The sequence below is a fragment of the Halyomorpha halys genome, unplaced genomic scaffold, assembly GCF_000696795.3.
Source record: "Halyomorpha halys isolate HHAL.00 unplaced genomic scaffold, Hhal_1.1 Scaffold1144.1, whole genome shotgun sequence".
NCBI lineage: Eukaryota > Metazoa > Arthropoda > Insecta > Hemiptera > Pentatomidae > Halyomorpha > Halyomorpha halys.
In genome coordinates this window covers 133,851-150,372 of record NW_027113536.1, presented here as the reverse complement: position 1 = coordinate 150,372, position 16,522 = coordinate 133,851, and the positions used below count along the sequence as shown (strand labels likewise).

Below are 16,522 nucleotides of genomic sequence, written 5' to 3'. Positions count from 1 at the left end.
TTTTTACCCTTCTTTGAGTTAAAATTTAATTTTTTCTGTTAAAATTTAATAAATTTTAATTTTCTGGAAAAAGTAAAAATTATATATAGTACATTTATATATATTAAAAACAATTAATTACTATATACATTTCGAATTCGCCTCATTCAATAAGTTTATGCGTTTTTATCACTCTCTATTACTTTTTATCTACTCTTGATCTTTTATCATTGGATTGTTTTGATAGTGGCCCAAATAAAAAAAAAAAAAAACTGATCTACATGACAATAATAAGGCCCATCTGTGCATACGGGTTGAGCTTTGGGGCTCCACTGAACCTTCGAATTCCTCTCGTATCCAATCCTTAAAATCTAAAATCCTTCGTAGAATCCTTAATGATCCTTACTTTGCCATAAAGAGAATCATACATAAAGACTTTAGTGTTCTGTATGTAACCCATCTAGCGCGAACCAGATATCATTCTTTCCATTATAAACTCCCAAACCATCCAAACCCACTATTTCTCAACTTGCTTCCTTCACCATTCCTAACAATCCTTCGAGGCGCCTTAAAGAAGATGCCCTCGAGATCTTATATTGTAAAAATGTATTTTATGTACTGTTGTAAATGTCAAAAATAAATTTAAATAGAATAATTAATTTTTAAGACCAACGATGAAGACTTGGAAAATGCACTGAATACTGCTTTGGGATTGGGTTACAGAGGTATCAGGACTTGGTTTGGAGAATGCAAAGCGATTGGACCAATTCTTCGAGAAATGTTTCAAAGCAACAAGATCAGGAGGGAAGACATTTTTATTTCGGCCTCGGTATTAATAACTTTACTAATCATATTTTATAATTGAATATCGATCTGTTAAAAATGCTTTTTTATTTAATTTTTTTTTAAGCTTCCTCCAATTGGGAATAGATTCGAAGATGTGGAACACTTTTTGAAATTTTCTCTCGATTTATTACAACTGGATTATTTAGATTTGTTCACAATTGGTTCACCAATGGCCTTCATTAGGGAAGGAGATTTGATGATTCCTGTTAATGAGAATGGAGAAGTTTTATTGGATCTAAAATCTGATTTTCTGAAAACCTGGAAAGTAATAAAATTTATTTAAATTTTATTTAAGTTAAATATTTTTGAATGGATTTTGAACGTTGTGTAAATAAAAGAATAGATACAACTCACTCATTTTTCACTGTGTCTCTAAAGTATTAAATTAATTATGGAAGCTCTCTTATACAGTAAATGTTTAAAAAGACTAGATTTGAAAAAAAAAATCATATTCTAAGTGGTTAAAAAATAAAATTATTTAAAAAATAATGAAAAAAAATGCGTATGTAAATTAAAAATACGTTTTTTGTTTAAGGTTTGTAATACATGTTTAATTAATAACTACTGTATAGAGAAATCCTCTTTAACGTCATAATACTGCACAAATTCTTTTTTTTTTTTTTAATAAAAGACTGATTCTGTTTATTTCAGAATTTAAACTTTTATCTATCTATAAGATGTTATTTCTCAATATTTTGAATAAACATTTTATTGATTTGTGATTTTATTTAAAATTTTATCTTATCTACATGAGATGCTTGCATGATATTTTTAAAATAATATTATCTACTTTCCCAAAGTGGATATATTGACTTTTGATATAATACTCCTTATGTAAAAATTTGTATGTAGTTTACAATGAATAGCGAATCTAATAAAGAAATCGGTTGAGATTGCACCTTCAATACGGGAAACATATAAGAAATAATTACTGCATTGAAAATTTGTTTGATGCTATATTGACTCCGTCCCAAGACAATAAGGAACGTTTCGTGAGAGAGGAATCATGGTATACCCGCCTGGTATAAACTGATGCCCATCTGTATATATATTGTTCGTATTCCTGTGAAAGGACAGGCAACTAGACGTGCTCCAGAATTGACGCCATAGACTAACTAGATAGACCCTGAAGAACACTATACACCATTATGAAAATAGACTTTTTGATATCTACAATGATTGTCTGGAAAGGGAGAAGTTAGGAAATTGACGATCTGAGACTACTCTACTAGAGAAGAGACAGGAATATACAGCTCTCCAAGTCCTACAGACTTCTATGCCTCTTCTTTTCGATGAGCAAGGACCTGGAGTATATAATAATGACCAGTTTAGCAACAGTTTTTACAAGAGCAAACCACTCACGGCAATACTCCATTCCACGAAAGACAAGGAAACGCTGACGCCCAACTGCAAGTTCTCCGCCCTCTGCTCAACAGAGAAGGTAGCGGTAGTTGTATGAATTACGCCTTCCACTGAAGGCCAGGCACACTTCACTTTGGTTTGGCTGGTTGGATTTTAATGGACTGTATATACTTGATAAATAAAACATGATTAAATGGAAAGGAAAATCTATTGTTTAAGTTACGGGTAGTAGGGAGTGGCCGAAAAAAAGCATTTGTTGTTAGATATGTTAATGGATTTGGAATAACTGGGCTATGGAAAAATATAGATTTAATGATGTGGTTGATGATGATGAGGGATGATTTTATTCCTCGTTATTTATTGAATTCCTTCATTTATTGATCTTTCTCTCTCTTTCCTCCTCTCATCCGGGGGGCACCTCAGAGTCTCTACTCACTTATTTGCATTCAAGATGATAGTAAAGAAAAGAGAACTCTTGGCAAAAAACAAACAAGATGGCTCACTAGTGCAGGTTGCTTCTTTTCCCACCGAGTGCGCTAGAGGAGGTAAGCCTTTGTTGCTGGCCACGTGGGCGCTGGTTGTGCCTTTCTTATGGGAGCCCCCCCCCAATCTAATTCAAGACTTTCGATTAACCTGGAGTTACCCGAAACAGTAGTGTTACTGCTTTTTGACATAAATTCCGTCTTTGACAAGATGGCCCCCATGCTCCAGCAGCTGTCGAAATAAGGATTCTCCAGCAAATTATACGACTTGATTGAGAACTACATAGAGGACAGCCATGTTAAGGTTCGAGGTAGCTTTTAAATACAAGCTAAGAAGAAAGGAAATACATGCAAACAAGATACATAGGTCACTCTAAGATGCACAAAGTTACCGACACTGTCCTTGGTAGCAATTAACATCACAAATAATAATTTCCTTATTTACACATTTATCCTAGTTCATTGTACATTTATCAATAATTTATATAATAATTTAATTTAAAAGGTTTTACAAAGATAATAAATGATTGATATCATATTCATAAGAAAAATCCAAGTTATTTAAAAATTAAGTTGTGATTTAATTGAGCTAACGACATTTCTCATGCTAGCTGGAGTTAACTTAATTGTTTAATATTGTTAGGAAATGATCCAGTTAGTAAAATCTAAAATAATAAACTTACCATTTCAGGGAATGGAGGAACAGGTTACTGCTGGCCGTACGAAGAGTATCGGTTTGGCATATTTTAATCTCAGTCAAGTTCAAAGGATTCTAGACCATTGTACCATCAAACCTGCAAACCTCATCACTGAGCTTCATGTTTACTGTCAGCAAAAAGAGTTAGTCTCTTTCTGCAAGAGGAATGGAATTGTATTAACAGCAGAATTTCCTTTTGGATCTCCTGGGCTGCAGCAATTCGTAGATAGCTTAGATGGAGATAAGTTAGTAATTTCTTCTTAAATTAATGATCTTCTGCTAGAAGAGTGTCTAGGAACTAATATGAAATTGGTGAATGATCACAATCTTCCTTATTTAAATATATTAGTTTATTTCACAGACAACAACGTTTCGGGGTTATCCCCCATCTTCAGGTTTCTAGAAAAAAAATTCACAAATTTAACATATGCTTACACATTTACTCTATATCACATTATTCATTAAACTATTCATCAACTTTTTACCTGATTAACTTTTTTATATATAATATATAATTAACTCCTTATTTGTAATTTCATGCTAATATTAAAACATATTATTTTCAGTAATTTGAAAACTTTTTATAATATCAACTATTATACATTTTTAAATCAAAGAGAATAAGTACCTTCCTGAAGAATATCTTTAACTATGATAACAACTTGATAGACTATCACAATAATCTCCTACCTCTATTACCACAAAGATGAACAATCTAACTAAATTTAACAATTTATTAAAAAACAATTTTTATACTAATAACAAACAACATTTGATTGTAAAAATATAAATACAACATAGTATTAAATATATACATCAATTTGATTTCAATAATCCAGAAATATTAGATATAGTTAAGCTTAGTAAGAATAGAAAAATAATAGAAGTAGTAAATATTACTAAAAGCATAGACAAAGCAATTAATTTTAAAACAGACACTTAGACTTTATGCACACATTATATAGACATTATAAATAAATTAACATTTTAGTTTTTATGTAATAATTATAAAATTTAGATTTATTTATATCAACAAATTATACATTTAATTTGATTAAAAAATTAAACTGCATTTTAAGTTAGTAAAAATCTATCCTGGATAGATTGGAAAATCGAATATTTTAGATACCACATGTACAGAATATTCCTATCAAAAGTTGGATCAGGAAATTTATTTTCTTCATCAGCCTATATGTCGAAAAATTAATAAGTGATTTAAAAAATAAAAAATAGTGTTTAAATAAATGATTTATATCTATTATTGTCTCAAAACCTTTTATTTTCTTTACAACTCCGAAGTTTCGGCCAATTAAGGACAATCTATCACAAAATAGCTTTTATATTACATCTATGATCCTTGACAATTCAAAATACTTAACAATATTATTTATAATTTAAAATAAAATCATTAAGGTACAATGAAAAGAAAATTTAAAAATCACATTTATATTTCCCTTTTCTAAACATTTAGAAACAAATACAAAAAATGAAGTCGTGATTCGAATAAATAACTGAATTGCTATGCTAGTAAATGAGGTCTACACATAATTTAAATCTTTTTGAGTAATTCATGGAGTTATTTGGAAGTTTTATATTTTATTAAAATGATGGCACTTTTCAAACCTTCCAAAATTAATTATCAAATTCAAATTACAAATATAAAAAATGTCTTTTGTTTACATTTAATGTTTCGACAACGAGTGATTTGGGGTCATAACTGGTGGTAGTGATTTCGTACTGTATTTTTTTTTTCTACTAACCAAAATAGAAAAAAGATAATCCCATTCAATGGAATTCTTTTGAGGGTAGTTTTAAGTACAGTAGTGTTATCAAAAAATAAATAAAAATGAATTTTTGTTTTAAACATAATTTGAGGATCATGTTAACACTTATTTTTTTGTATATATCTTTTTTTATCACTACTTCCTGTATACGCGACGTATTTGAAATCGTTATGAAACCGTTATACAGCGTGCTACCTACCTCCTCCCCACTCCTCCGCGCTTCTGCTTCAATGTTTCTTTCTGTTCAACTTATTCATTTGGACAGGTATGTTGTCCTATATAACTCTCTGCTCATTTATTGTCATTTTATATCATTATTATTATTTATTTTTATTTTTATTATTCTTTCATGACGTTTATTTTATCTCTGTATATATATATATTTTTTTTTTTCCCGTATTGTTTTTGTTTTATATACATCTCCTGTACTTTTTTAGCTTTATATTTTACGTATTTTTATATGAAACTTTTACTCTTGCCATTGTTAGTTGTTTTTTATTCTTTTCATTTTATCTTATCTTTTTATTTTTATTCCTATCATTTTATCTTAACATAGTTTCATTTTGTATCTTTTTAGCCCTGATGAAGCCCTGCAAAGTGGGGCGAAACATTGGAAAATAAATAGTTGTAAACTATTTTTGTTTTACTTTTGACCGCAACCCTGACCATCTTCTTATATATATATTTTTGTATGATTTTAGAAAATTTATCCCATCCCCTTTGAAGGATCCAGTGATTTTAGACCTAGCTAAGAAGCACAAAAAACGGCCATCACAGATTATTTTAAGGTATTTAACAGAATGTGGAATGGCAACATTGATAAAAGCGATGAACCCGAAAAGAATAAGAGAATGTTTTGATGTAAGTTTCCATTTTATTTATTATTTTCTTGTAGCAGAGACCTAAACTCGTACGAACCGACGGTAGAACAGTTGTATCTATGGAATTTGAGCTATATTCTTTTAAAAAAGTCGGAAAATTTTGTTTTTCATTTTTACCAATAGTAACTCTATGTCTTATGTGGCAACAAATGCCTGTAAAAAATCATTTGGTGGTTAAATATAAATTTTTATTTTATTTTTTAAGAGAGACAAATATTTTATCGGCCAAACTTTTCCATTCTTGTAGGTTAATACTGCATTTGTGTTAGTTGTATTGGATATTAATCATACAAGAAACAATTTATATCAGTGTTTTCTTTCTTTTTTTTTTTTTTGGCCCCTTGCTGGTCATCTATAGGTAGTGACCAACCTATTGTAACCATAGTGGGGATGTCAAGTTTTTTATTTTGAGATGAAATTCAATGAATAAAGTCTACAACCAAGGCCGGATTCGAACTGGCGCTGCCCGCAGATCTCAGATTGGTAGGACCTGCGCCTAACCACCTGGGCTACGCCCTATCAGTGGTTCCAAATCCATATAAGTCTGTAGCACACTTGTTGGCATAAATTGAACTACTTGCAGCTCACTAAGCCAGAAACTGTCCGTGGCCCACCCCATTATTTTGATTTGGGACAAAGCTGGGTTCCTATGTCACATATTTGATTAGTAGATTGCCAAAAAGTGGATTCCGAGAGATGCTGTAAGAGAAGCACTAGCTCTTACGGGACGGGGTAAAGCAATTTTAATTCCATCAGAAATGACCAAATCCCTTGAAAAGGAAATCAAAGATGAAGGGTAATTTGTGTGGAATGAAAGCCCAAAAAGTAAACTGAAAATTATTAAAAAGGACGTCAAGCCCAGGGGTTCTGCCGCAAATGCCGTAGAGAGGAGGTTGTACTGACCAGGCTGAGAATAGGTCACAGGAGGCTCACCCACTCCTATCTTAATTCAAAAAATGTCTCCGAACTGCCAGTATTGCAACAACAATTTGACAATTAGCCATATTTTCAAAGAATGCTCATATTTCACATAACACCTCAATAACTTAGAATTAAACCCAAATATTTCAAAAACCCTCGGAGACGATGATAAAAAAAAATAGAATTAGTGTTTCAGTTTTTAGAATTAAAATGTTTACTGACAAACATATAACATAAAGTAATAATAAAAAAAAATAAATTAAACAAATATATGCAAAATTATATAAGGTATAAATGATGTTGATGACCAATGTTTTGTGCCACTAAAAGAAAACAAACAGTGCATTCTGAGGCACTTTCCTAGTAGATTTACCATATAAAACCTTATAGGTACCACCAAAACGTCAGTTAAGGCAATAATTATCCAGTTTGAACCAATTTTTTTCAAAATATTTGTGCTGCCATATTTCATATGGCCTATGACCTTTCACGTGGCCTAGTTCTATGGTTCTCGCGGTGTACCTATGAGCCGCGTACCACCGGTTGGATACCACAATTTTACATAATTAATCTGATGTATTTTATCCAACCAATACGATTTTTTCCTTGTTGTTCACTGCAGTTTTTAAAATAGTATAGTGATGTACCACCAAACAATTACAAACTTCATACCGAATGAAAAATGAACTTGTGGGAAAACGACATTATTTTAAGGTATCATCCCTCGTCTCCTACCCCTGAATCATATTAGGGCGTCAATCAAAGAAACCATTTGTGGTAACCATTGCAAATTTAGTTGTAAAAATAAATATTCTTATCAGTGGTTAAAGTTATAATCAATTCATACTAATTATCCTCTTCTATAATAAAACTATTTGTCCGTTCACAAAATGCTCATGGTTCGAGGATGTTCTACCGAACGACAAATATTCTTTTAACATTCAAATAATTAAAACCATAGTTGAGAAAGTTTATTGTAATATAGGACTAAGTATATAGAAATTATAAACCAATTTATAGCGATTTACAATAATTAAAAAAAAAATTTTCTACTGGTACAAATGTATGCTCTGCTAATAAAAATTAGAGGATATATTTTTTAAATTTATTTTTTTTTTTTTATGTAAAGATATTTGATTTTCAACTGACTGGAGAGGATTTAGACCGAATCAGGGAGTTGGATCAAGGTGAGGAAGGCAGGATTTTTGGAGGCAGCGCCTCTACAGGTCTATTGAGTCAATTCGAAAAACACCCTGAATTTCCTTATAAAAAGAATTCCCATTAATGTTTATATTTTTGTAATGAAAATCCCATAATTATAATATTTCTGTATTTTTGTATAAAAAGTATATATAATAACGAATAAAGTTCTTTTTTATTTATTTATTCTTAAACACCTTATTATTATTTATTATATAGATATAGTTACTATTGAGGGAAAAAATGTTATAGAAACCAATTTAGATAGAAATAATTATAGGAAGATTAACTATTAGATATTTAGTATGAACAAAATGAAAAGATATTATATCATCTTCTAGCTACGCACAAAGTTTCCGTTACATCTATACCGGTACGTAAAAAAAAAAGTTCCCCAACCATACCACCTCAATGCATTCCCGTAATACCCGGTCACGGCCTTAAGACGTATATGTAACTGCCAATCGATCCGCAGCCTTTGGTATATCTTTCCTCATCCGTTCCTCTTCTCGATGGAATTCCATTCTCTCCTTTATTCGTAGTTCTAATACCCTTCCAATTTTCAAACCCCGTATTTTCGACTACCTTCTGTCCACCCAATTCCGGAAGAATAACAATTGAAAGTTTCAAAAAAGCTTTATATATTTTCTGTATTTTATATCTTAGATTTTCGTTTATAATTGTAAATATGTACACTAGCAGAAATTATATATTTTCATTTATTATTTTTTTAGTTTAATTGTATTTGATTTTTTATAATTTTTTTTCTCTTTATTTACTATCAGAAGTCATCTTATGTTTTATGATATGGCAAGTGGTTTTATTTTATTTGTTTTACCATTATTTTATATATTCTGTTAATTATTGTTGTTTATTTGTATCTTTTTAAATTCATTGTATTATTTTATTTTATGACATCTTGTAATTTCATCTCTATTTTGTAACTTACTCTAAGACTCTAAAGCCTAATTTTGACGCCTGTAAATTATTCTAAAGGGATTAATTCCCGAATAAATAAAGATTATTATTATTATTATTATTATGCCCCAGCTACATCACGAGAAGGAGCCAGGATTTCGACTCTTCAGATTGCAGGAGATCAAAGAATCAAGAAATTTAACATCCTCAAAAATTCATGAAATGTTCTCAATAAGTTAACAAATATCTGGCCAAAAAGCCATTAATCGGACACAGATATAGATGAGATATGGTCAAAAAATACAATAATAGTAAGTATATGAGGCAGCGAAAAGACTATTGTCTTTAAAAAGATAGAGATAAAAGATTTTCATGGTTAGCTTGTGTGTTGATTAGCCACCGATCAAAGAAATTTGGCATATAGGACTATGCTTTAAAAAAAAATATTGGGTAGCAACACCAATAAAAATGTCTATCAGCACCCACATAACAACCTGAGCCATAAAGTAGATTATCTTCGTAGGAATAAAAATTCCTATGACATATTTAACAAAATACTGTTCATTTCTCTTTTATTGAAAAAACGATTTTTTTTAAACTATGTATCAGGAACTAATGAAATTAAGTTACTAAATTTGCTAAAATTTTAAGAATTTAATTTTTCCTTTTTTTCTCTTTTGATCGAGTCTGGCACCCAGGACTGCTATACAAGATCCGTAAATTCCTACCCCCTACATACTTCCTCATTATCCGTTCTCATCTCTCCGACAAAATATTTAAAGTAAATTACAAATTCTTGTTCATCTTCATCCCTATTCCGTCAGCCTGCTGGTGTACCTCAGGGTGGTATCCTTAGTCCTATCCTTTATACAGTTTTCAAAGCTGACATCCCAACCCATCCTAACACTATCCTCACCACGTATGCCGATGACACATGTCTATTGTCAGTGAACAATGATCCTTACATTGTATCCCAAACCCTCCAATCCCACATCACCACCCTTGAAGAATGGTGCCAAAAATGCAGGATTAAAATAAATTCCAATAAATCCCACCAAATTACATTTACCTTTCGACGTAAGCCCATGACCTATTGCCCTACAGTATCCTTTAATAATACCCCACTTATTCCTGTCCAACAGATCCGTTACTTAGGACTACATCTCGACAAACGACTGACATGGAATCCTCATACAAGACAAGAAACTGCTCGTAGATTCCGACTATTGCAACATTTACTAGACAAACGGTCTAAATTTCCAATCCATTACAAAATACTGATCTACATGACTATTATAAGGCCTATCTGGACATACGGAGTTGAGCTTTGGGGCTCCACTAAACCATCAAATTCCTCCAGAATCCAATCATCACAGTCCAAAATCCTTCGTAAAATCCTTAATGCTCCTTACTTTGTCACAAATCAAGTCATCCATCAAGACCTCAATGTTCCATATGTTGCCGATTTGGCCAGATCCAGATACCGTTCCTTCCATAACAAACTTCTCAACCACCCAAATCCGCTTGTTTCTAACCTGGCTTCTCCTTCATTACCTAATAATCCTCCTAGGCGTCTGAAAAGAAGATGGCCTTGAGATCTTCTCCTCTAGAAATGTTATTGGAGTTCTATCAGTGGGTAGATTCTCCACATGTTTGTATCATGTCACTATGTCACCTACAGCAAATTTACTTGTATATATGTGTATACAGTTGTAAAAACAATAAATAAATTATTTTAAAAAAAAAATGTTTGCATGCTTCCCATATCTTATTACAAAACCGAACATATTATTAGAGGATAAGATAGTCAGGGGTTCGGTAAGATAAAAAATAAATAAAACTTATTTATTTGTGTCAACGTTTCGACCTGAATTTCAGAATTTTTAGGGCTGAAAAACAAAACGATTTGCAACCTTAATTCAGAGAAATATAAAAATAAAATAGTAACAAACAAATTTGGAAATATACATAACAATAAATTAAATAGATGGTAGTTGATATTAATAGATGCTGAATATAATACTGTAGAGGTAAGAAGTATACAAAATTAATGATACTAAAAAATTATTAAAAAACAGAGAGTGTTGAAGTACATGAAGAAATAAACATAATGCGGAAGGAAATGTAAATAATGAGTTATTGGGCTAACATAAAATATGTATTTATAATCTTTCTTGAGACTGGTTAATATCGTTTAAATAAATACAATTTTATTCATTTTAGTCTCAAAACATTTTTTATTCCTTCATAAGTTCGACATTTCAGCCTATTCGGCCATCCTCAAGGACAATCTATCACAAAAAGCTGTTTTTAAGCATATGATCTTTAACAATTCCAACTAAATAACAATATTATTAATACATTACCATATCTTAATACAATTTTAGAACCACATTATTTAAAAAACAACTTTATGCAGGCTATTCTGCCCAGGTCATTTATGTCAGTCCACAAATTACCCGATAAGGCTTTAAAACAATAGGGAATTATATAATTTTGTTAATAAGTAATTTTTAGATTATGTCTAATTACCTAATTAGTCAATTGTTCACATTACATTTAAAATTAAAACTTATTATACACAGTCAACCTTCTTTGTTAAAATTTATCACATCATTTGTAACCTTCCCTATACTCAGATCACGTATTTATTACAAATATATTGTTTAAATTTCCTGTTTATTCAATTATTAAAATTCATATCGAGGTTAATTATAATTATCAACATTAATTTTATCCCATATTTTTCGTGAATTAATTTTACTTAAAATCTCTGAATAGTGTTGGTTCAGATTTCTTTTTTCTGTTTTAAAATTCACTGTATAATTAATGTTTGTAAATGGACTCAAGTATTTTTATCTTGAATGTATTATTTACTTTATGTTAACTCATTGTATTTACAAAATCGATTTTATCCTGGTTTTTCGTTGCTGGCTCCACTAGTGCTGTTTTATTGGAATCCTTCTTCTTGTTTTTTTTTTTTTTTGTTTTTTTTAAAATCATTACTGTGTTGATACATTCCATCACCTAATTGCTTCGTTTGATGTTTCCTTCCAATAATGCGAAGAAAAATAATGCTATAGTCGTTGATGGAACATAGGTCAACGAGTCACTAGCCTAATTCTTTAGCCTTTAGGTTTCATGGAGACAACTCTTCCCAAAGGTTGAAATCTAGAATGTTTCCTTGCCAACTTTAGCGTTTATATCGCCTGTAACTATTTTAATATCATTCCGAAAGAATGCTCTATATATTCCGTCCAACATACAAAAATACTCTTTGCTAAGTTCATTTAATGTTTCGACAGGTGCTAGCTCAAGATTACCCTCTATTTTCTAAATTACTTAAATTATTTAATTTTGAAAAAAATAATCTTAATTTTTGTCAATGTTGTGTCAAAAACTGACTTGGACATATGTTATTTTATTTCCTAATTTCAATACTTTATTTACTGATAAATATTACAATCTGCCATTGTTGGGCAATAGGTAGGTAACTGTGATAACTGATCACATTCATACTAAAATAATAAAGAAATAAAATAAAATCAGAATAAAATAAATAAGTAAATGAAAAAAAAAATCTCTAAATATATATAAACAGAAGGATGAAAATCAAACTGTGTACATGAAAAGAAAAAAATAATAATATAATATTAATAATAAAAGTAAAATAATCACATTTATACTTTTATATTCAACATTTACACTATCGACCTGAGGATACCCGAGCCCACTCTATTTTCCACGTTTGAGGGATGTAGCAGGGCTCCATATGTTATTAATTGTTAGTACGATTAAAATCACATAAAAAAAAATTATTACTAACCATATTCTCTACAAGCCTGCATCATATCATTATGATCTTACATCAAATTTACTGGATATATTTTTATGTAAATACATTTCTAAGTATCAATAAATACTTTCTTTTTTTTTAAATTAGCAACGAACTTTGCCGGGCATTATCAGGACTAAATGAGAACGAGCGCCATATATTGAAAAGTATGTTAAAAAATAAATAATAATAAAATTAAAATAATCATAATCAAATAATCAATAAAATTCTGTCTTTCAATATACTTTAATAATTTTCAATTTTATTGTTGAGTCCATAACTTAAAGAATATTCATCAGCATTATAATCCTTAAAAGATTTCTTAATATTCTTTCTTTATTATTTACCATTTCATTTTCTATTTTATCTTTTAAATTTTTAATATTATTTTCCCAAATCTTATAAATTAATTTCTTTGGGTAAAACGTTTCTAGGAACATAGTAGTTATATTATTTTTTTACTATATGCAACCTACTATCATCAGTTATTCTTATAGATTTTTTTAGATTGTTATTTATTACATTATATTTCATATGGTATGGGTGGCAAGAATAATAATTCAATATCCTATTACTGCTTGTTTCTTTCTTTGTCCATTCCGTGATTATATCCTTACCTTGCCTTATCATGAACAAAGTCGGACTTATAAAGGAATAAAAAATGTTTTGAGACTAAAATAAATAAAATTTTATTTATTTAAACAATAAAATATGTGTGTGATGTTTATGGTGCTTGAAATTCAGGTCGAAACGTCGGCAAACATGAATAAGTTTTGTTTATTTTTGTATCTTTGCTGAGCACACCCCCGACCAGCTTCTTCTCATTTTAATGTTCGGAAAACTATTAACAGCTCAATACTATTAAATGTTATATGACTCACGTTGAATAATTAAAAATAACAATTTATACAGGTTTTGTTAAAGATGTAAAGTTTTTTATTACCAATCTTCAGGCTGAGTATACCAATATGTTTTCAGTTAGTTTTTAAAACAAGGAATAATGAAGAATAGGAAGACCGAAGAAAGGGGAAGATGCAATTCGACCAGACGAAGTCCAAAGAACCGCTATGAGACCTGGACGCCATCCTTTATGCTCAAGGTGACACCCACAGTACTACATACCATGAATCAACCAACTCAGCACTCATTCAGATATTAGGTAATAATGTAAAAATCATATTTTATGGCAAACTATTTATCTGAATCATTTCAATCATTTTAATAACATCATTTATCAATAAATTGTAAATAAATACTTAGTTCCTTTATGTAATTTATTTACTGTCATAATACACAGTACCACCCCTTATTATATTATATAAATTTTGGTAGCAACATTTCATAAATATAAAGGTGTTTAATTGGTTAACTGGTAAACACACAAAAAGCCTTTGGAAAAGAATCTGTCGGGGTGAGTCTAGTCTTTGGCGGTTCTCCAGCCTGATTATCCACTTTAAAGAAGGCCCTCGACAAGGCGTATTCAATAATAGGTAAGAAAGGAAGGGCCGTGCCAAGGGATGAGCCCTGGACACTGACGCAGGTAGAGGAGTTTAAGGTAAGAGAGAGTCTGTGATAGAGTAACAGTTCTAGTTGTCGAGATGAAGCGGACGGACTAGAACTGTCGAGATAGGAACCAACTTACTAGTTGCCGAGATGAAGCGGACGGACCAGTAAGCTGATAAGGCTAGGTACAGTTCTAGTTGTCGAGATGAAGCGGACGGACTATAGCCGTGGAGAGACATGATCAGCTATACTGGTTGCCGAGGTGAAGCGGACGGACCAGTGTAGGTGCTAAGGATTAGGTTACAATCTTAGTTGCCGAGATGAAGCGGACGGACTAAGATTGTTGGAGAGAAGGAGAGGAGATAGGCCATCATCTTGGGTAGGCGTACAAAAAAACTACTCTTGTGAGAATACAATTGGCAATGAACCTTTCAATCTCAAGTAGAGTGTACGCCACCAGTGCTATGACTAGACCTGGGAAAGGCTTTGGATCAAAGACCGAAGAGGGGATTCAGAGTCCCTTATTTATAGGCCTAGTCCATGTGGCTCTGACCGAGAAGGGGACGGTACATGTCTGCTTGAGATAGTTTCGGGCATTGTTTTGGTATCATTTATTGATCATTTTATCGACATCGTTAAGTGTTATATTACAGAAATTATTAATATATAAAAATAATTATATGTTTTTACAAAATGAATAATTTGAGAGCTTTGGTGAGGCTCGAGGTGTTGCGCTCTGGCGAGTTGCAGAGGCACTCCGTGCTCGCTGCCTGCAACAAATCCAATTATAATAACAGTTTTGCATGGCTCAATAAAATTAATTAATTAATTAACTTATTTTTGGATAATTGCCTTTAGTGATTATCCTGGCATCCCGACTAAATCCCGAGACGGTATATAGCAGGTTAATTTACTTATTTACTGATGTGACTACATAGTCGAACGTTGCTCGATGCAGTTCGAAAAAAAAGAAGGAACGAAAAGGGTGTACACAGTTGAAGAAAAAGATCTTGTGAAAATAAAAATTGAAACGTATTTAAGTCCTAAGAAATGGAAACGAATACTGAAAATTCTACCTTAGTAGTGAACATTGGCCGGTATAGAATAAGGATAGCGAGAAACAAAGCAGTTTGATTGATAAAGTGACGTATTTTCTCATGAAGTCAATGTACTATCCACTTCAACAAAACAATTTAGTGTTAAAAAAATAACATTTACACACATTAACTTATATACCTGCGATACCACCTACACACAACACATCTTCGGTAGTAGATAGGCTCCAGTACTGTACGAATCCCTTAGGTTTATCTACAGGTTATCTCCCAATCCTAACCTTGGGAAGGGGGGGAGATCAAGTTTTGGTATCATAGGATCACCACAGGAACGGTTGACGTTTCGATCAATGAACGAATTCATCATCATTGGTTCTCCCGTCAAATAATATTTGCGTGGCGTAGACCTAATATTGCAGACATTATTTCGGTATTGGGAAAAAGTGAGTTTTTTTCTTGTTGCAGTTATTTTGTAAAATTATCAAACAAAAAATATTTCGGCCAAGTCAATACCGACAAAGTTAGTACAGAAATTGTAGTTTTTCAAAAGTAGGTTTGTTTCTTGAAATATTTGTTTCCAAATTTCTATGGCCTCTTCTTATTTAATGCACATTTTTGATAGACCAGGAAAAATGAGCTTTACTGACCTTTGAGATGAGTCTATTGTCCCATGAAAGTGTCCATATTGGGGCAACTTTTTTCATTGACCATTTCAGCAAGTTTCATTGTCGTAAGAAGTCAGGTGCCTTCTTGAAATATGTAACCAAGATAAGGTGAGAACATTAATCAAATTAACTCTGTCAGAATAACATTTTATTTATAGGAAAAATGAGTTTAATAATGAAGAATTTAAGATTTATATTTATACACCAGATAATATTATAAAAATAAAAATAAAGATTATTGAATTAAGTATCCTGAATAAAAAAGGAATAATTAGAACAACAGAAGATTTAAACAATTTAGAAGTTTTTGTACAAAAATGGCAGTTTAAACTACCGTATTAATGGTTATATAAAAAATGGGTGATGCGCACACCGCATCTGATTTTCTTATTGT

The 16,522-nt window shown here is 31.1% G+C and overlaps 1 protein-coding gene across 1 annotated transcript in view; it reads left to right on the top strand.

Moving 5' to 3' along the window:
- The window catches only part of LOC106688508 (aldo-keto reductase family 1 member A1), a 10,749-nt gene extending 2,415 nt beyond the window's left edge, over positions 1-8,334 (top strand). Inside the window, exons 2-6 of the mRNA XM_014433001.3 lie at positions 647-808; positions 890-1,090; positions 3,361-3,611; positions 5,852-6,011; positions 8,082-8,334. Coding sequence (XP_014288487.1) covers positions 647-808; positions 890-1,090; positions 3,361-3,611; positions 5,852-6,011; positions 8,082-8,237 — 930 coding nt within the window. The 3' untranslated portion in view covers positions 8,238-8,334. The remainder of the gene's footprint in view (positions 1-646; positions 809-889; positions 1,091-3,360; positions 3,612-5,851; positions 6,012-8,081) is intronic.
- The last annotated feature ends 8,188 nt before the right edge of the window (positions 8,335-16,522 follow it).